At 46.0% G+C, this 21,683-nt stretch overlaps 1 protein-coding gene across 1 annotated transcript in view; it reads left to right on the top strand.

Moving 5' to 3' along the window:
- The window catches only part of LOC138283525 (mucin-2-like), a 219,408-nt gene extending 198,233 nt beyond the window's left edge, over nucleotides 1-21,175 (top strand). Inside the window, exons 6-8 of the mRNA XM_069221465.1 lie at nucleotides 5,784-5,928; nucleotides 17,773-17,864; nucleotides 20,982-21,175. Of these exons, the coding sequence (XP_069077566.1) occupies nucleotides 5,784-5,928; nucleotides 17,773-17,864; nucleotides 20,982-21,175 (431 nt within the window). The remainder of the gene's footprint in view (nucleotides 1-5,783; nucleotides 5,929-17,772; nucleotides 17,865-20,981) is intronic.
- The last annotated feature ends 508 nt before the right edge of the window (nucleotides 21,176-21,683 follow it).

Raw genomic sequence — 21,683 nt, 5'->3', positions numbered from 1 at the left:
TGAAACCTTAATGCTTTGATCTACTGGTGATGGATTGTAGTGTCATGCCTGTGATGAAACGAGGTCGCAAGCACTACCATGAAACCCGATGGAATAGAAGTATTTACTGAGGCACCCCTGTGTTGGTGTTGTTGTGTTTCACCACAGTAGTCACATGACATGAGACAAATAAAAGGGATGGGTTCGGCAGGCGGGGAAGGAGAAGAATGGTAAGTGATGTGATCTGTGGCACTACAGTCCATAGTAATCAAAGTGTCTGGTGTATTTATTTGGCAAGCGCTGGCGACCTATAGTGCCTGAATTAAGAAATAATCGCTGACACCACACTAGCGAAGAGTGCAGCTTACCTGCCATGCAGGAACTGACGAGCCAATTACCATAGGACGGGGCAGACAGTGCTTATGCCGCGTCTGACTGTCTGACGTCTGGACTGTTGTCATGGGAGTATGGGGATCAGAGCCTACCCAATCGCTGCTGCCGCTTCCCCCGCTAGTGGAGCTGCCCTGCTGTGTTTGTGCCCCGGGGAAGCAAGAGCTCACAAGGCTCTCTGAGCAAGACATGCCTTGAGTGGGAGACAGCTGCGGAGTGTAGAGTGTGTCTCTACCCCCTGCCTGCGCATGGAGATGAGAGCTCAAGGAAGCTTCTTCAATTGAGAGAGATGCCCCGAGTGCCACACCAGGTGGAACATCACCATTTTGAATGAAAAAAAAATAAAGAGACAATCTTAACCCAGAGAAGAACTGTAACAGCACAACAAGGTGGGAAACAAGAAAGCACTCAAGGCAAATAAAATAAGTAAATAAATAAAATATGAAACAATAAATACATCAGTAATGGCAGGCCCCAGCTTAAACAAAGTGATTATCCAGATAGAGTGGAGGCACACCCACAGAGGTGACACAGCTGAGTGATGCTCTCAGAGATAGCACTTCGCAATGGCCATCATACCCCCCACTGAGGCATTGACTGTAGAGAGGGCCCCATCAGAGTAGGCTTCAAGATGGAAAGACTGGATAGAGAGAGTGCTACTGGTTTTTGAAGCCATGAAAGTTGAAAATGCGCGGAAGAGAGCGATAATATTGTATCTCGTGAGTAAAGACATACACCACATATCTAAAACAATTGTGGAAGCTCAGTCAAAGACAAACCTCACTCTCATTGCGGCACTGAAAGGCACACTTTGAACTTGTGGCTTACATTGACTATGAAAGGTTTGTGTTTAGGCTAGCCAGGCAGCGATTCGAGGAGTCCATTGACATGTTCTACATGAGGCTCGAAGAAATGTCCAGCACATGTGGTTTCAACAGTGAGAATGAGGAAATCAGGGAACAAATTATATAAAGGTGTGCGTCATCGAAAATAAGAGAACGCATTCTAGACAGACCGCTGCCGACAGACAAAACCTCGCAAAATGACACCAGTGCAGAGAAAATGTGGACACTGTGGAGGGCCATCACACTGACTGGCAAACTGTTCTGCCATGAAATGTGCTGGCTGTGACAAGCTTAACCACTATGTGAGGTTGTGCCACTCAAATAGTGGAGGACCCACGCAGGCCACAGTAAAGGCTGCCCTTGATATTCAAGCAAGAGGCAGTGATGTGGACGATGATGAGGAAGAGACGCAGATAGGTCACTCCATTTTCACGATAAGCACAGCTGCTCACATGCTCATAGTACTATGCAAGTGCCACATGTTGATAATAGGATGCTGTCCTGTCCTTGTCATCGTGGACACAGGGGTGTCCATCAATGTCATGTCATACGACAATTACCAGGGACTCAGGCCAACGCCTTCATTGAAACCAGCAAATGTTAAAGTGTTCATGTTTGGAGAAGAGTGACCACTCAAAATGAAAGGGAGATTCCAGGCCCTTGCACTCTATGGCTCACAGGAAGTAGAGGTGTAGGTTTTTGTGTCTGAAGAGGGCCAAAGCACCTTTCTTGGATACCACACGGCAGAAGCTCTTGGGGTCGTGACTTTCACGTTTGGCGTCTACATTGAATCTCCCAGTGACATTCGATATGCCTTCCCACAGGTATTTGAGGGAATAGGCTGTTTAAAAGGTAACAAAGTCACCCTGGACATAGACCCCTCAATACAACCTGTTGTCCTCCGGCACAGACACATAGTGTTCCACCTGAGGTCTTTTGTGGAATGGGAATAGGGAGAAGCTTGAATCTGTGGGAATCATCAAAAGGGTTGAAGGACCAACACCAAGGGTATTACCAATTGTCATGGCTAAAAAGCCAAAGCAACCTAGGGAGGTGAGGATATGTGTGGATATGAGGTTATCCAATGCTACGATAAAGAGGGAGCGACACCTCACTCCCACCATAGATGATCTCATTGGAGAATTGAGTGGAGGGAGCTGGTTCTCCAAATAGGACCTGCAATCTGATTACCACCAGTTAGTTCTAGTTGAGGAGTCGCGATATATCACCACATTTTCGACCCATGTGGGCCTCCGCCACTACAAGAGGGTGAGATTTTTTATCCTCAATGCCGTAGAGGTGTTCCAATACACAATCCATGAGCTCTTAGTGGACCTCCCCGGTGTCGTTAATGTAAGTGACAACATTTTAATACATTCCAAGACCATTCAGGAACATCATTCTCGATTACGGAAACTCCTCCACCGAATACATGAATCAGGGCTCACGTTTCATAAAGAGAAATGCTAATTTTATAGAAAAAAACTACAATTCTTCTGCTATGTATACTCGTTGGAAGGGGTTGCTCCAGATTCGGAGAAAGTCATTGACATCAAGGAAGCTCCCACACCTATGAATGTGACAGAAGCCCATACTTTTTTGGGAATGATAAACTATTATGGACACTTTATCAAGGATCTCACACCTCTAACACAGTCTCTGAGGGACCTATTCAAAGCCACAAAAGCATTGTCCTGGGGTCCAGCTCAAGCAGAACCGTTTCAGGCCCCTAAGGATGATCTCTCAGCAGACACTTCTCTGCACTACTTTGTTTCAATAAGAGACACCACTGTTGCTATTGATACTGGCCCAAAAGGGTTGGGTGTGGTGCTCATGCAATACGTGAATAAGGAAGAATGTGCCCCAGGGGCATATGCCAGCAGGTCTCTCGCTGAAACAGAACAGAGATATTCCCAAATTAAAAAGGAGGCCTTTGCCATTCATTGGGCATGCAGACATTTTAATCTGTATATATGGGCATCCTTTTACGTTCACCACTGATCACAAGCCTCTTATTCCGGGGCCACTAAACATGCAGATTAGCTGTTGAGGCATCCTAGAGTGGCTACATCAGCTGAAGAAGATGAGGCTCAGGAAACTGAGCGATATGTGAAGTGTGTGGTGGAAAGATCTCAACCATTGCCCATTTCCTTAGAGGCCATCCGCCATACAACCAAAGAAGATGAAAACCTTCAAAGGGTTCTAGAGGCAATGCAAACCAATAAGTGGCACCGGGTACCGAAACAATGTCACCATCTCACCCCGGATGCCAGAAACACTATGGAAAATCTCTAACATATTTAACAGGAATTGACTGTCGGTGCTGATGGATGTCACCTTCCAAGACACAGGCTAGTGGTTCCCACCAGCCTCACCGAGAGAGCTGTTCAGCTAGCCCATGCTGGTCATCAGGGCATGGTGAAAACCAAGAGTCGGTTACAAACTAAAGGATGGTTTTCTATGATGGATGATAAACTTGAAGACCTGGTACGGTCATGCCATTGGTGTCAAGTGATGGGGGAGCGTTTGCGCCGGCCCCTGTGGAGGACCCCAACAGCCTTGGATCTCAGCCAGCCTGGACTTCAGAAGTCTACCTGATGGTAGACACACAATGGTGCTAATTGATCATTTTTCAAGATACCTGGAGGTAGAAATAGTTACTTCACTAACAGCTAGTGAAGTCATACCGAAGATTGGGAAAATCCTGGCTACGCATGGTTTAATCAAAGCACTCAAAACTGACAATGGTCCTCCCTTTCAGGGTCATGAGTTTGCTGAATATTTGAGTTCACTTGGCAGAGTGCATAGGAAGATTACACCACTGTAGCTTGAGGCAAATGGAGAGGTAGAGAGGTTTATGAGGACTCTCAACAAGGTAATAAGAATTGCCTTAATCAAACAGGTAACTTCCAATCTTGCTGTATATTAATTTCTGCAAGACTATTGCCAAACCCCACACTCCAGCACTGTAAGAGCCCTGAGTCATCTCTCCATGGGCCGTGTCATGGCTGATGCCATTCCTCATCTTGAGTCATGGACGCCTGTCTCTGCTGATGAAAGGGTAGCATACCACAAAAGGAAGAACTCCAACAACAAAGCTAGTCACTGTCGGCGAGCTCACCCTTCCGACCTACAAGTCGTAGATCAAGTACTAATCAATGATCAGTTCCTGGGAACCAAGTTCCGGCTACCATTCGATCGCCACCCATGGGTTATTGTAAGGCGCTATGGATCTTTGGTGGTTGCTCGCCGAGGAATTAAACAGATAACTTGTAACATTTCTTGTTTCAGGAAATTTTATCTCCCGGCCCCAGCAACTCAGATTGTCCATGGGGTTAATTCCATATCAGATGATGCTGAGTTGAGATGTGAAGCAGAGCAGTCGAATAAGACTGCACCGTTGGTCGGTCAGCCTGGATGTGACAGGGAGTCGCAAGAGAGGGATGTTGAGTCTAGTTCTATCGTCTGTCAGTCTGTGTCCTGCACCTGATACGAACTGAGAAGTAATCCTGCACCTTCCATCCATTTGAAAGATCTCCTGTTGGGTCTGGTGGGTGGGTATTTGTAGACTGGGCAGAAGCATGGTGTTTTTATTTGTTTGTTTTGTTACTGTATCTGCAATTACAGAGGTCAGTTCCGTGTGGCCATTTAATTTATGTATACATTTTTGGAGGGATGTAGAGTTGCACCTGTGAAACAAGGTCACAGGCACTACCATGAAACCCAATGGAATAGGGGTATTTACTGAGGTACTCCTGTGTGGTGGTGTGTGTCAGCCCAGTAGTGACATGACCTGAGGCCAATTAAAGGGATGGGTCCGGCAGGCATGGAAGGAGAAGAATGATAAGTGATGTGACCTGCCGGACTGTAGTCTAAAGTAGTAACCACAGTGTCTAGTGTATTTATTTGGCCGACACCACAATCGATTAACAAACCCCATGCAGCTCTCGGTTGCCAAGATAAACTTCTCAAGCCTGTCATTAGGCTACAGTGAATACACAAATGCAACAGACTAAAGAGCGTAAATTTGAATGGTATGCCCACGAGATGAAGCCTACCCATGTAACCTTCTTCATGGCCAGTGTGGAAAACACTGGCCATGTAACTGAATTTGAAAAGTGGCTCATGCCCTAACATCATTATAACAGCCACTGACTACAAGTGGTTTTTTGCATCCATGGCCACATTGGGCTGTTTGCCTTTTGAACTCATGTTGAAATGTGTGCATTCCCTTGCACTCGTTCTGTACAGATAATACCAATAACAATAATAATGATAATATTAATAATAATAACTCACTTTCTATACAGCTCTGCATACTACACTTCTGACCTCAGAATAACAACATCCCTCCCTGGCAAATGTTCAGCTCGCTGAACTGCTGGCTTCTAATTCTGAAAGTAAACCAATCATTTGGGTATTTTGGAATTTGTGTGCACCTTTGACAGTTGTACCTTCTGCTGAATTCTACATCTCTTATTCAATTAATGTCATAAGTGTAGCGGTCTGTACAAGGATACCATAATTTTATTCACAACTTTGATTCTTTCAACATGTGCATTTTCGTAGGTTGCATTCCTACCTGTCCCCCAGAAAGGCCCTTTTTTGAGGAGATGACCATGGCGTGTGTTAGATTATGTGGCTGTTACAACGAGGATGGATCATATTATGAGCCAGGACAGGAAGTGGAATCCTGCGATGTCTCCAAGTATTGGTAAGAATTTTACAAGTGTTCACAGAAAGCAGTACTATACATTGCATACATTTTAATATTATACATTGTACTCATTAATATTCTATCTAGCTTTTAAACTGTCTCAGCTAATGTGCTTCAGGAATAATCCCCTATTAATCATAGCAAGCTTTAGGCTGCTATTGCTCTGCATTATCTGCCTCACAAATGTGGTATTTGATGTTGCTAGTTGTGTGTTGTTTCCGAGCTTGCATCCTGTATCCCTATGACTTCATTGTGAGAAAGTAGCCTCTTTCTAACCTTGTTACCCCCACTTTTGGCCTGTTTGTGAGTGTATGTCAGGGTGTTTTCACTGTCTCACTGTGATCCAGCTAGCCAGGGCCCAGTGCTCATAGTGAAAACCCTATGTTGTCAGTATGTTTGTTATGTGTCACTGGGACCCTGCTAGCCAGGACTCCAGTGCTCATACGTTTGTGGCCTATATGTATGTGTTCCCTGTGTTATGCCTAACTGTCTCACTGAGGCTCTGCTAACCAGAACCTCAGTGGTTATGCTCTCTCTGCTTTCCAAATTGTCACTAACAGGCTAGTGACCAATTCCACCAATTCACATTGGCATACTGGTACACCCATATAATTCCCTAGTATATGGTACTGAGGTACCCAGGGTATTGGGGTTGCAGGAGATCCCTATGGGCTGCAGCATTTCTTTTGCCACCCATAGGGAGATCTGACAATTCTTACACAGGCCTGCCAGTGCAGAATGAGTGAAATAACGTCCACGTTATTTCACAGCCATTTACCACTGCACTTAAGTAACTTATAAGTCACCTATATGTCTAACCTTCACCTGGTGAAGGTAGGGTGCAAAGTTACTTAGTGTGTGGGCACCCTGGCACTAGCCAAGGTGCCGCCACATTGTTCAGGGCAAATTCCCCGGACTTTATGAGTGCGGGGACACCATTACACACGTGCACTATACATAGGTCACTACCTATGTATAGCGTCACAATGATAACTCCGAACATGGCCATGTAACATGTCTAAGATTATGGAATTGTCACCCCAATGCCATTCTGGCATTGGGGAGATAATTCCATGATCCCCCGGGTCTCTAGCACAGAACCCGGTTACTGCCAGACTGCCTTTCCGGGGTCTCCACTGCAGCTGCTGCTGCTGCCAACACCTCAGACAGGTTTCTGCCCTCCTGGGGTCCAGGCAGCCCTGGCCCAAGAAGGCAGAACAAAGGATTTCCTCTGAGAGAGGGTGTGACACCCTCTCCCTTTGGAAATAGGTGTGATGGCTGGGGAGGAGTAGCCTCCCCCAGCCGCTGGAAATGCTTTGATGGGCACAGATGCTGCCCATCTCTGCATAAGCCAGTCTACACTGGTTCAGGGATCCCCCAGTCTGCTCTGGCGCGAAACTGGACAAAGGAAAGGGGAGTGATCACTCCCCTGACCTGCACCTCCCAGGGGAGGTGCACAGAGCTCCTCCAGTGTGCCCCAGACCTCTGCCATCTTGGAAACAGAGGTGTTGCTGGCACACTGGACTGCTCTGAGTGGCCAGGGCCAGCAGGTGACGTCAGAGACTCCTTCTGATAGGCTCTTACCTCTCTTAGTAGCCAATCCTCCTTCCTAGGTAACCAAACCTCCTTTTCTGGCTATTTAGGGTCTCTGCTTTGGGGAATTCTTCAGATACCGAATGCAAGAGCTCACCAGAGTTCCTCTGCATCTCCCTCTTCACGTTCTGCCAAAGGATCGACCGCTGACTGCTCCAGGATGCCTGCAAAACCACAACAAAGTAGCAAAGACGACTACTGCAACCTTGTATCGCTTCATCCTGCCGGCTTTCTCGCCTGTTTCCTGGTGGTGCATGCTCTGGGGGTAGCCTGCCTCCTTCTTGCACCAGGAGCTCTGAAGAAATCTCCCGTGGGTCGACGGAATCTTCCCCCTGCAACCGCAGGCAACAAAAGACTGCATCACCGGTCCTCTGGGTCCCCTCTTAGCACAAAGAGCATGGTCCCTGGAACTCAGCAACTCTGTTCAAGTGACTCCCACAGTCCAGTGGCTCTTCAATCCAAGTTTGGTGGAGGTAAGTCCTTGCCTCCCCACGCTAAACTGCATTGCTGGGTACCGCGTGATTTGCAGCTGCTCCAGCTCCTGTGCACTCTTCCAGGATTTCCTTTGTGCACAGCAAAGCTTGGGTCTCCGACACTCTAACATGTAGTGCACAACTTCTGAGTTGTCCTCCGGCGTCGTGGGACTCCCTTTTCTGACTTAGGGTGGACTCCGGTTCACTCCTCTTCTAAGTGCCTGTTCTGGTACTTCTGCGGGTGTTGCCTGCTTCTGTGAGGGCTCCCTGACTTGCTGGGCGCCCCCTCTGTCTCCTCATCCAAGTGGCGACATCCTGGTCCCTCCTGGGCCACAGCAGCATCCAAAAACCCTAACCGCAACCTTTGCAGATAGCAAGGCTTGTTTGTGGTCTTTCTGCATGGGAACACCTCTGCAAGCTTCTTCACGACGTGGGACATCTATCCTCCAAAGGGGAAGTTCCTAGTCCTCTTCGTTCTTGCAAAACACCAAGCTTCTTCCATCCGGTGGCAGCTTCCTTGCACCCTCAGCTGGCATTTCCTGGGCTCCTGCCCACTCTCGACACTGTTGCTACTCTTGGACTTGGTCCCCTTGTGTTACAGGTACTCAGGTCCGGAAATCCACTGTTGTTGCATTGCTGGTGTTGGTTTTCCTTGCAGAATCCCCCTATCACGACTTCTGTGCTCTCTGGGGGTTGTAGGTGCACTTTACACCTACCTTACAGGCTCTTGGGGTGGGCTATTTTTCTAACCCTCACTATTTTCTTACAGTCCCAGCGACCCTCTACAAGCTCACATAGGTTTGGGGTCCATTCGTGGTTTTCATTCCACTTTTGGAGTGTATGGTTTGTGTTGCCCCCATACCTATGTGCTCCTATTGCAATCTATTGTAACTTTACACTGCTTGCATTACTTCCTTTTGCTATTACTGCATAATTTTGGTATTGTGTACATATATCTTGTGTATATTTGTCATCCTCATTCTGAGGGTACTCACTGAGATACTTTTGGCATATTGTCATAAAAATAAAGTACCTTTATTTTTAGTATATCTGTGTATTGTGTTTTCTTATGATATTGTGCATATGACACCAGTGGTATAGTAGGAGCTTTGCATGTCACCTAGTTCAGCCTAAGCTGCTCTGTTATAGCTACCTTCTATCAGCCTAAGCTGCTAGAAACACCTCTTCTACACTAATAAGGGATAACTGGACCTGGCACAAGGTGTAAGTACCTCTGGTACCCACTACAAGCCAGGCCAGCCTCCTACATTCATGACTACTGAACTATGGTCTATTGTCTCCCTGATAATGTGTAATAAAGGCTACACCTTGGTTGAACCACCATAATGTAGATTTTCCTAGTCATTTATGAAGAAAAGGCTTAATTTTCTGAAAGACACAGAGGTGAGTATTATGCGACTATTGGGAATTGTAGTTTTTGTCTTGACTGCTGCTATTAAAAATAAACAAGAAAAGAAGGAACAATAGGAGCCTTCGGTCTTGTCATAAAATTGTGTTTTCCTTCCTGAGGGAGGGGATAAGCGGAGGGGACAGTGACTTGCATGTTGTGTGCACACTATATGCAGGCGCCCCCCATGTGGCATTAGTCATGTCATGGGCAGGAACCAGTTGTTTGTGTTTTCATCCAAGGAGTGATGTAATCAGTGAGAGCCGTGGATCAGGGGACATTTATGGCAGGGAGGAGCAGCCCTCTTTCCTCTCCACCGCACTTCAAAGTTGTGCGCGCACTATGGCGGTGAGGAAACACCGATACACATCTATCAAGTAGGTGTGGCAGCCCACTCACAGCCTGGCATGCACCTGGCACATTTTCCTCTTGTGTATAAGGCATCTGCTCTTTCTTGAAAACGAAAACCTTTGGCAGATGCACTCTGCGCAATGGCGGAGACATTTTAAAAAATATGCAAACTAGTGACAGTCATTTTTGCAACTTTGAAAACGACTATATAATTAGATGTTGTGTCCCTCATCCCCAATGTACCGGTCTGGTACATGTATGAAGCACACTAAGAGGCAGTAACAAAATAAAATAAAAAAATCTAATTACCTGAATCAACTCCATTCCCACCAACTACGGTACGTTAACCTACCCCGCTTTTCCTCCAGCAGGCTGCCTCTTCCTACGGAACTTATAACTCTTGTTAGTGCTACACGAATAATACACCAGATATTTTCCAAATAAACTCATTGATTGTGGATAATATATTTCCTCACTTACCTCAGTTTTCGATTGTTGCTGTGGACTGCGTAGCCTCTCCTTCTCTCTATACTGCACTTGGGTAATCACTTAGGAACTATGAATGATTGGTCACTGTTTCGTACCACCTGTGGTTACTGTATTTATCATTTCAGTACTCTACAAACCTCGGAGGGACTTATTTAGAGCTGTCGATGGGATACTCCACCAAAACATGATGGATATCTCGTTCGCCATATTATAAGTGCTGTGGGCTAAAATGCAGTTGTAAGGAATATCTGCCACATTTGTGTCCCATAGCCAAACACTAAATAAGACACATATGTCATCTCTGTTTACTGAACCCTGGGGACATCTCTTAACACGTTGGGACTTAATACTCAGTGAGCTGCACTATATGACTCCTGAACGGAGTTTGCTATACACTGGAGAGTTGTAGAACTCTCACACTTGGGTAACTCACTAGCCACTTAAGGAATGTGCAACACTACAACGTCCACTTACTGTACCTGATTGGACCTTACTACTCATGAGAGTACTGTGTAACACTCATTCATCAATAAATCTAAAGAGCTACTTAAGCAACTTCTTCCATTTTCATCTAAAAGCCACCAAGGCTCCTAAAATAGTTGAGGTTAATCCCTCAAAAGAGATCCTGCTTACAAATACAATTGTTGCCATTTGTTAGGCTATCCTCTCATCAGCTTGTCCATTTCTCTCTAGACTTGTCTTTTTCATCTCCTCATCAATACAGTTAATTCTACCACACTCACTGCTCTCACATCTCTTACACCCCTCGTGCAACAACTTCACACTCTCCCCAACCATTTCATTACATATTCTCCCCAAACCAGTCCCCCATTACATTTTTTCACATTTGTTCCTTATTGGATTTTTGAAAAAGTAGCATTGTCAGTGGGGTCAGCCTACACCAGGGCTCTTCAATGTGGGTCCTGGACAGCCGGATCCATGCCAGTTTTTAAGATATCTACATTCATCTCAATGTGCATATGCTAAAACCTGGCATGGATTTGGCTCTCCAGGACCGACATTGAAGGACCCTGGCCTACACCATAATTATATCATAGAATAACATCTGTCCACTATTGCTGCAAATAAATCAAGTGCTTGAAGCCATCTTAAATAGCCAGTATATAGGACAATTGAAATTAGCTATAGTAAAGTGAAAACCATACGGGAAACCAGGTCCACATTCACATGGCTGTATTGCATGAAACGCCTGCAATACAGATTCAAGGAGTGCTCCCAGGCAGAGTTCTGTACATTTTCAGATTATCTGATAACTCGGGAAAAAAAATGGGGGTGAAAGGAAATAGGATAAGTGAAATTGTTAGGAAAAGGTGCCTGTTTTGAGTATTCCCTCTGTACGCTCAGATAGGTACTTACAATGCCTCCCCATGTGTGCAGCATGTTCAAGCACTATAAATAGCCGACATTCAAGGCAGTTTATCATCTGTTTTAGTCTCCATCACTCTCAAAAAATCATCCCACTGTACTGGATTTGATCGTGCCCTTGTGTCATCCCCTGCTTTTTGCTACAGCATCTATTTCAGCATAAGCTCACTTACGTAGATCTCTGAGCCAGCATATGATAGGAGGGGGCTACACAGATTTCCAAGCCATTGCTATTCTCCACAAAGACAAGGTCTAAGAAACGTTGTTTGTTTTTGGTGGCTTTGGTGCATTTCACCAGACCCAGCAAACAATGCACAGGATCTGCGACAATGCACACCCCTGTTACAGTGGAAAAAGTTGTTGTTACTGCAATACAGTTTCCCACCATCTGTGGATAAAGCCACATCATGTGGTGAAAATTGTCATCTTCGTCTTCGCATCTTGAGCAGCTTTGAGTAACCTCCAGTTACATGCAAGAGAGGCATGCTGGGGTCAAATATGTGTGGTGCATGTAAATAAATTGAGTATATTTGTATTAGGCAGTCTGGGAAACATCTTTGATCATAGAGACACGCCTCTCCTTTGGACTTCAGTTAGGGCTTGCCCTATATCATCCTGCCCAGGTCCCTTCAGGGCAAATAAGTACAGCCCCTCACTTACCTGTGTTGCACCAGACAAGGCTCGCACCACCCCGCTAGCCCTGCCATTTATCAACAGTGTTTGCAATACCTGAGACATTGTGGGGGCATTTTAGCCCATATTTATACTTTTTTAGAGCCGCATTTGCGTCGTTTTTGTGACGCAAAATCGGCGCAAACTTACAAAATACAATTGTATGTTGTTAGTTTGCGCCGTTTTGTGCGTCAAAAAGCGGCGCAAATGCGGCGCTAAAAAAGTATAAATATGGGCCTTTGTGTTTTGTTCCAGAGCAATGGGAGTTGGCATTTTAGGGAGGAGGACAAGATAAAGTTATCTGTAGACAGCCCAACATTTGCTGTCAGGTCCTCAAATTGTCTTAGTGACTCATCATTAAAGAGATCCCCCCAAGTAAGGAGCCCCGCATCTGTCCAGAGTTGGGTGTCATGTGTGATGCTTATACCCATGCAGTCCGGTACAACCCATAGTGGAAGATCCAGTGCATAGGGGCGCATCCTTTTGTTAGCTGAAGGGCTGCCCTACAGTTAAGGAGTGGCACTCACATCAGCACATTGACACTCAGGAGGGGTGGTATCCTTGACAATCACATCAATCTCTCCATAATTGTGGTTGAAGTTGGGTTTGGGAGCTTGTGACTCAATTCTTAAAGTCAGTCACCACAGAGCCAGCACATAGGTCATTGCAACTGGGTCACTAAATAGTATGAGTGATAGTTTGGGGTCCCGAGACACCACTCTGGCATTGGGGCATGTTTTTGGAGAAGGCCACCCTGCTTCTGTTGGTGCCCAAATTAGTGCAATCAGTTGGGATTGCCGTACTCTAAAAAATCTCTGTATCGGTAACACAGAGATCAATAAGTGAGAGAGCACCAGGGGCAGCTCCTCCATGAGGGTGCAGGAGTGTCGCCCCCGCCAGCAGCGACAGCTGCAAAACCTTTACAAGGAAACAATAACAGTGTTTGTTACCGTTTCCATGTAAACGGGGCAGGGCAACTGGGGTGACGTGCTCTGAGGGGGAGTGCTGGGGGAGTGCTCAGCACTCCCCCTCAGAGTGCATGTGTGTTTGGCCGGCCATCTTGGGCAGGCCAAACACATATGCACACAGGGCTCTCTCAGAGCCTGCACAGGCTTCCAATCTGCCTGGGAGCGCCCTGGCTGGGCTCTCCCAGCCAATCCTGATGCTGCTTTGAGCAGCGTCAGCATTGGCCAGAGGGCAGGCTGGGAGCCTCCAGCCAGCAGAGGAGTGGCACGCGGCTCGGGAGGCAAGGTAAGTTGATTTTTTTAATTGTTAATTTTTTTTATTATTATCCCCCGTCACCCCTCCTACGCCCCCATACGTGCCCACCACCGCACCCCGCCCCCTCGAACACCTGCAAGCCACGACTGGAGAGCAGTGTTGTTCAAATGTGAATTAACTTAGAGAAATGAAAGACAAGAAGCATTTGGCAAAACAGGAACAGTTGATTTACTTAAAAGCAGTGGCCGGTAGAACAGTAGAGTTGGGGTCTGATGGCTGTCTTTCAAAGTTACAGAGTTCTGAGCACCATCATATACAATTCTCAAAAGCTCATAAAAATACTTCTCTGCATTCTTTGGAGTAAGGAATCTGGGCCTAGTCATGGAGTCGTAAATCTGACCATTTCATGGGTTTCGACCTTGCATGCAGGACAGTAGGTAACATGTCCAGATGTCCGGCATGGGGAGCACGTGATCACTGCATGTTGTGTGTGTTCTGATTAACTTCATGTGGCATCTAACCTTTAAGGTGTTTTGGGAATGTGCACCCTTCTGGTCAAATCTGTTTTATTGGGGGCCAATCTCCTAAGACTTTTGTGGTGTGACTGCCTATCTGAGGGACCGATCAGGGTTTTTCCTGTTTGCACAATTTTCTATGGGCTACGTGTTAGCCCACCTGGGATCTGTCAATCAGTTGCTTCAGGCCTAGGACACAGGCCTTGCCTGACCATGTATTTCTGACTCGGGGTTCATGAGGAGGTTACATCAGGTGGAATCGTCAACAGTGATGCAAATTAATTGTTTTGCGCACAAATATCACACCGTATATTGACATTGTTTTTATCAATATCAACATTCCCCCTTCTAGTTGAATTTTCAACTACATTATCCCCCCCATACTTCATGACAGTCACATTGTTTGAGGTTTGGTGTTTTTCTGTTGTGTCTATTGCTATTTCCCTAGTTACTTGCATTCTACCCAATTGGAGGACTGCCTTTTTACAGCAGGAAACCTCTATTTGTAGGAAACAACATAAAAACAGCACAAGAATAAGGATTAGGAGCAATCATATGTACAATATGGTCATCCACCGGTGGAACCAGGAAAACCAATAAATAATCAGTCCTGCTCAGGGGCACCTCCCTCCTTCTTCATGTCAGCTTGTAGACAATGCCATCCTTGGATGGCAGAAGTTAGTGTCACATTTTTCCGATGATTACCAGGGATAAATGTACAGCAGGATGCACCGATCTCAGTGCACACCTCACCCTCAATTGCAGTCAAGCCAAACACATGCTAATGTTGCATCACCATGAGGTGGATGGATCTAAGGGCCAGATTTTGCAAGAAGGCAAATTGCGACTTGCAATTTGCGAGTCCGTGCGACTCGCAAATTGCAAGTCCGTGCGACTCGCAAATTGCAAGTCACAATTTGCTATGCAGAAAGGTGTCTCAGACACCTTCTGCAACGCGCAATGGGGTCGCAAAGACCCACCTCATTAATATTAATGAGGTGGGTCGCAGTTTGCGACCCCATTGCGAGTATGGGCACTCACGGGGATGGTGGCCTGCTGGAGACAGCAGACCACCATGTCCGTGTCTGCTTTTTAATAAAGCAGTTTTTTTTCTATCTGCAGCCCGTTTTCCTTAAAGGAAAACGAGCTGCACTTAGAAAAAAAAACCGAAACCTTTTGTTTCGGTATTTTTCAGAGCAGGCAGAGCAGGCAGTGGACCACTGCTCTGAAAAATTATTATTGTTTCCATTCACAAAGGGGAATGGGACCCCTTCCCGTTTGCGACTGGGTTACCATCCACTTCAAGTGGATGGTAACTGCGATTTCATTTGCAACCGCTTTTGCAGTCGCAAATGAAATTGCATAGCTTTGCGAGTCGCAAATAGGAAGGGAACACCCCTTCCTATTTGCGAGTCGGAAATGCATTTTGCGAGTCGGATCCGACTCGCAAAATGCATTTCTGCATACCGGAGAGGCTTTTGCGCCTCGCAAACGGCGTTTTTCGCCGTTTGCGACTCGCAAAAGCCTTTTTACATCTGGCCCTTAGTTCTTCCTTGACAACATTTTATGACGAGATCAGTATCATTGAACAATTTCCGCATTTCCCACCTGGTTATTTGCAACCAGCAGGCGTTCACTTTTGTCTGCAGGGTAATAAGGTGTAGGCCCCCCCCCTAGTTTACTTGAGTGTCAGTGAATAGTCTGAATTCGTCCAATGTCCTTGTTCTGAGCCCAGCCAAAATAATCAACAGTTCTTTTTTTCTCGAGCCTGATGCAACAGAGTTGTTCTCTCCCGTAGCAGATGTTGTAACAACTCAGGCAGGTCCTCTCCAGGGATGGCCAGGGTCGGGTGTGTATGGTTGTGAGGGAGCAGAGACACTGAAGTCTGGGGATGAGCTGTGCGTAAGTAAATTCTCCACACTGCCAGTAAAAGTCCATCAGTGCGGAGGTACCCCACAGCTTGTCTGATACGTGCATTATTGCTTCACAATTCTCATTTGTGCCAAGTGGGATCATCCCTTTTCTCTGAAATACAAGGAATACAGTGTAAGTTTCCATACAATTAGGGGTTGCCCCTTCCCCTCCGACCACGTGCACTTATCTATCTCAGCATCCCAGATTTTCTGTCATGGGAAATCAATGCTGGTATTTACTCCTCCCCTATGAGACTCCTTTCTCCTTGTATCATTGATGTGGATGGCCCTACACAGGAAATTCATATCCGAGGTCCATTTGTTATTAAAGAAGACTGCCCCTGACACACTAAGGACCAGCCTGGGTCCACAAACGGATGTGGGAGCAGACGTGTTTGTGCACTGGTGCAGTGGTTTTGCTACTTCCAAGAACCTCTGTTGTTGAAAATCTTGGGGCCAAACAGTATCGTCCCCTACAGTGCCTTGCCTGCCCATCCTGTCTAGCTCGGTTTGAATATTGCTAGGCTTGGTGTGAAGGTACAGTGTGGTGGGATTGGTCTCATATCAAGTGATGTTTACTACCACCCTATGGGGTTCCACTCTACTAGGTTGTAATTTGGCTCTAATCCTACAAAGGTACAGATGAATGAGGCATTTTGCTTTCTCTGGGACTATTTATTGGGATAAATAAAGCCTATCTACACCTACGGCGTATGGTATCAGTGAACAGATGTAGCCCAGTCTGGCTAATGTCTGAGTGCCCACGACGGTCATGTGCTGATACCATGTGTTGTGTAGGAGTGCAGTGTATAACGTGTGTAGAATACTAACATTAAACTCCTTATAATTTTAAGGTCCCTATGCAAGTGCTGTAGAAGTGTTGAGGTTGACTCCATGAGACGAGGCAGATTTCTGGCTATTGGAAGGATGCAGCCACACCCACAGTAAACAGAGAGCATACAATGGTACAAAAATACATAACTTTTGGAATTTTACAGGTCTTGTGATGACTTCCTGGGGAAACATCTGCTTTCTTCTGCCGATCTGGGATATTTCTGCTCTGGTAAAGTGCTTCAGTACCAGGGGTGTCTTTCTTTTTGAAAAATCATTTGTAGAAGAATGTCTGTCAAAAATAGTCCAAAACAGTCCATGGTCTTTGGCTTGTGCACTTGGGTTTTGTTGGGGTTCTGAAAGTTGGCACCGAAGAGTTGGTGGGCCGCTGTAAAGGTGGCGCATTTGTGGTTCATTTGCAGACCTGTTGGATAAGAGTTGTGGGTTATGTATTAGCTTTAGAAAAAGATATATCATTATTCAGTCTCAGGAGATTCCTGTTCCTTTCTATTTATGTATGTTCTATACATTTATTTTGAAGATAACTCCAGTTGAGGTAACTATTTTAGGGAGCAGTGAATGCTTTAGTTATGGATCACCTGAGTTCTATTTTACAGGCCATTTGGTCCTCTTGCCATGACAGAGGAAAGTGTTTCTATTGGGTGGTTTTTGTAGGAGGATTCCTTTTTCCTAACAATTTTCCTAATGTCTGTGGGTTTACTGATGCGGATGGAATCTTTTGACCTACACTTCTGTGGAACGATGTGAAAGAAAGGGGGCGTGTCGCAATTTGGGTGTTGTGGCAATTGCAACGTGCTCGAAAGACATATGTATGTCCCTCTAATTTCTGCCTGTGGTGTGCAGTGAGGTGCTTCCTAATGGCTTCAGGAGTCTTGAGAGGCCTTTTTCTGGAGACTTCATTTTGGTCTCCTTTTTGTGGGTCGTCGGGTGCCTCCCTAGATCTTCAAGTGATGCTGTTCTTATTGAAGTATGCTGGAACCGATTGGAGAGGTGCTCAGTGGCTCCCATGTGACCTGTGATGCAGCAATGTCTGGGATCGGGTCTGTTACTTCCTCAAATGGTATGTGTGAGGCCTTATGTGATCTGATTGACAGGCCGGATGCAGCGGTGAGCATATCCGTGAACCTTGCATGGGGCTGTGTTGGTGATTTACAGAATCCCTTTCCCTCCCAGCTCCCCTCCTTTCCCTCAACTCCAGAATGTTTTCGGTCTGCTGCCCCAATGGGTAGCAGAGACTCCTACCTGGTGACACGCTACCCTCCCTGTTTTGGAAGGATATGGTCCAATGAGCAGTCTTCGAACATTGGAAGACTTTTGTGGAGAGGAGGCAGATCATTTGCTTAAGATGGGAGTCAGGTGTGTGGCCAGGATTTGTCCATGTTTGCCCGATACAGGTAATTAACTAAGACGGCTAATTGCTCCGGTTAATTTCCCTACTGACTTGCTGCCATGTTGTTGCTTCGTGAAATATCTGATTTGGGCATGGACTTCGGAGATTTATGGAGATACCATTATCCCAAGTGCGCAGGACATTGGATCACCACTTTGTTTTGGAACTGAAAGGGGGCCTCAATTAGCAGGAGGCTACTGGTTTTGGCGGTACTGCAGTTGGCACTATACACCACATGGGAACTTCGGTCCCGAGCTAGGTGTCCGTAAATGTATACTATTTGACCTGGTGATAGCAACCCGTCCCAGTTCGGACTTGGATGCGGGGACCTGGGTGCTTGCTTTTATGGATGGTTGGGGGGCTGCCCTCTCCCCATGTTCAACTTCCCTCCCCCCTGGGGCTTCAACAGCCAACCCCTCCCTGGAGGACCAACTGCAGAGTGGAGCCTAGGCCCCTGCAGGCACCTGAATGGTGGACTCTAGTGCGGATTCCCAATCGACAAAACATACAGCAGCCCTGAGTGTTCCCTGAACATAAGTAAAGGCATGAGTTTTCACCAGTCTTTATTTTTTATATGAGCTTTGAAGTGGGTATGATGCAGTGTTAAAGTGCAATGCTCCCTGTATAAATTGTGATTATGATTGCTTATCCCTGATTAGCTTATTTGATTTACTAATAAGTCCCTAGTAAAGTGTACCAGAGGTGCCCATGGCCTGTAAATCAAATTCTGATAGTGGGCCTGCAGTCCTGATTCTGCCACCCACATGAGTAGCCCTGTAAACATGACACTGCAGTGTCTGTGCGTGCAGTTTTGCACTGCCAATTTGACCTGGCAAGTGTACCCAATTGACAGGCCCAAACCTTTCCTTTTACCACATGTAGGTCACCCCTAAGGTAGGCCCTAGGTAGGCCCATGGGCAGGGTGCTATGTATTTAAAAGGTAGGACATGTATTGGTGTGATTCACATGTTCTGCCAAATTCAATTTTTCACTATCGCAAGGCCTATTTCTCCCACAGGTTAACATGGGGATTGCTTTAAATATCTTTTTAGTGCAGTTTCCCATTTGGAGCAGATAGAGATGTGATGTTTGGGGTCTCTGAACTGATAATTTTAAGTACATATTTTGGTAAAGTTGTTTTTTAGATTGTCTTTTTGAAAATGGGACTATAAGAAAGTGGAGAGTTTCTTGCTTAATCGTTCTGTGCCTCTTCTTGGCTGCTGAATCCATTTTTGGGTCAGACTGACAGTTGTGCTGTTTGTGAATTCACTCTAGACAGTAACAAAAGGGAGCAGAGGTGTGTCCTACATATCCAGATGAGTCTTCCTGGGCTAGAGTGACAGGGAAAGGGCTGTGTCTGTCTGCTCACATTTCACTTGCATTTGAAAGGGCTATGTCTGTCCCCTCACAATACAGCCCCAACCCCCTAGAATGGAATAGAAAGGAAGAGGCAGGGTCTTGTGCACTACAAAGACTTTCCTTTGAAGTTTGCCTACTTCAAAGGCAGAAGTGAGCATAAGTAGTGGACCCAAAACCCCAGACTTTTAGAAAACTTCTGGATCAAGAGGAACCTCTGCCAAGGAGAAAAGCTGAAGAGTTGTGAGGAGACGTACTGCCCCTTTGCTGCGTGTGCTTTGCTGGGTTAGCCTGCAGTTGCTGCTTCTGCCTTAATGAGGACAAAAACTGGACTTTTCTGTGTATCCTGCTTGTGAATTTTCTTCAAGGACTTGGACTGAGCTTGCCTCCTGTTAAGAAGTCTCAGGGATATCAGAGACTTCCCCTCCCAGCACCTGGGCTCTCTTGCTGGGACTCCTGCTTTGCCAAGTAGTGCCACATCCAGTCCTTGGGCCCCTGGAAGGAGAAGCTGGCAAAATCTGAGAGAAATGTATGCACTAGAGCCAAACAGCAGAAAAATCGATGCAGCACCTGCATCACGGCTGAACAATCGACACTGCACTGGTGAAATCCATGCTTTGCCAGCTCAGCACATATTCATCACTGCCGTGTAGCTGAACTTTCCAAGCATCGTCCCTGGGCGTCAAAATCTTCAACATCACTGCATGGACTCAAAGCTGCTTGTCCCGAAACCAATGCATCCCTTCCGGGTGAGGAAAGAATTGAAGCATTGCTTACCCGGTGGAGAAAGAATCAAAGCACGGTCTCACTTGCAAGTAAGGAATGAATGCATCACTTGCTTTTCCAATACACGCTCGCCCCTTCAGCTTTATTTTTAATGCATATCACATATTTTGTGCCAGAACAATACATCCATTGATTCTTATGGATTATGATTTGTATGTTGGATGTTGTTGTTTTGGTCTTGTTTGATTTAGATAAGTATTGGCTATTTTTCTAAACTGGTGTGGAGTACTTTTGTGTTTTTTTCACTGTGTTACTGTGTGTGTTTGTGTGAATACTTTACACATTGCCTCTGAGATAAGCCTAACTGTTTGTGCCAAGCTACCAAGGGGGAGAACAGGGATTATCTGAGCTGTGTACCTTCCTTACCCTGACTAGAGTGAGGGTCCCCACTTGGACAGATTGTAAACTGACTGCCAACTAGTGACCCAATTTCTAACACTGGTAATCAGCAGTAAGGATGAGACTTGTACTTGTACTTGACATACAGTGATTGGTGTACACTAGTGTTTCAGTGCAGACCATTACACAGCCACACATTACACAGCCATATACTGTTTTTTCTCTTAAATGTTTGTTTTTCTTTTTCCCTTTATGGATTTCCCTTGCATTATGAAACTTTGCACCTTTGTTGAACCTTATCCACAGGCACGTCTCAGTATGGGGAGCCATCAGTAGTTGCTATAAATGTGATGTTTGAGCTGGAAAAGTTGGATACCTACAATGTGCCTCAGCTCAAGCAGTTTTGTAAGGAGTTCAAGTGTCTAATCAGAAGCTCCACCAAGAAGGAGGAGCTGCAAAAGGCGCTGAGGGACCTGGATGGCAGCAAAAGAGGCAGATGAGCACACAGCAGAGGACAATATTGCTGTGGATGAAGGGGTGCAGATCATATATGATGCTTTGATGGATAACTAGGACCTGCCTGAGGGGAGGGCCTCAAGGGCAGGCAGCATTGTTTATTCCAAAGGCCTGACCCAGGAGGAACTGAAGGACAGGAGAGAAAACCGGAGGCATCAACTTGAAATGGAGAACCTTAGACTCCAGCATGAGAGGGAGCTGTAGCTGGCTAGAATAAGAAGGAAGGAAGAAAAAGACAAACTTGCCAAGGAGAAGAAACTAATCTTTGCTCAAGAGCTGAGCTTAACCCCTTCGCTGCTAGGCCTTTTCCCCTTAGGTGCTAAGCCTTTTTTTGGCTCTTTGTGGCAGTTCAAGCTTAGGCCCTCATAACGTTTTGTCCACATAAGCTAACCACACCAAATTTGTGTTCTTTTTTCCCAACATCCTAGGGATTCTAGAGGTACCCAGAGTTTGTAGGTTCCTCTGGAGGAGACCAAGAAATTATCCAATATA

The sequence above is a fragment of the Pleurodeles waltl genome, chromosome 3_1 (genome assembly GCF_031143425.1).
Source record: "Pleurodeles waltl isolate 20211129_DDA chromosome 3_1, aPleWal1.hap1.20221129, whole genome shotgun sequence".
Taxonomy (NCBI): Eukaryota; Metazoa; Chordata; class Amphibia; order Caudata; family Salamandridae; genus Pleurodeles; species Pleurodeles waltl.
The sequence above is the reverse complement of the archived record's forward strand: the minus strand, read 5'-3'. Positions and strand labels throughout refer to the sequence as shown.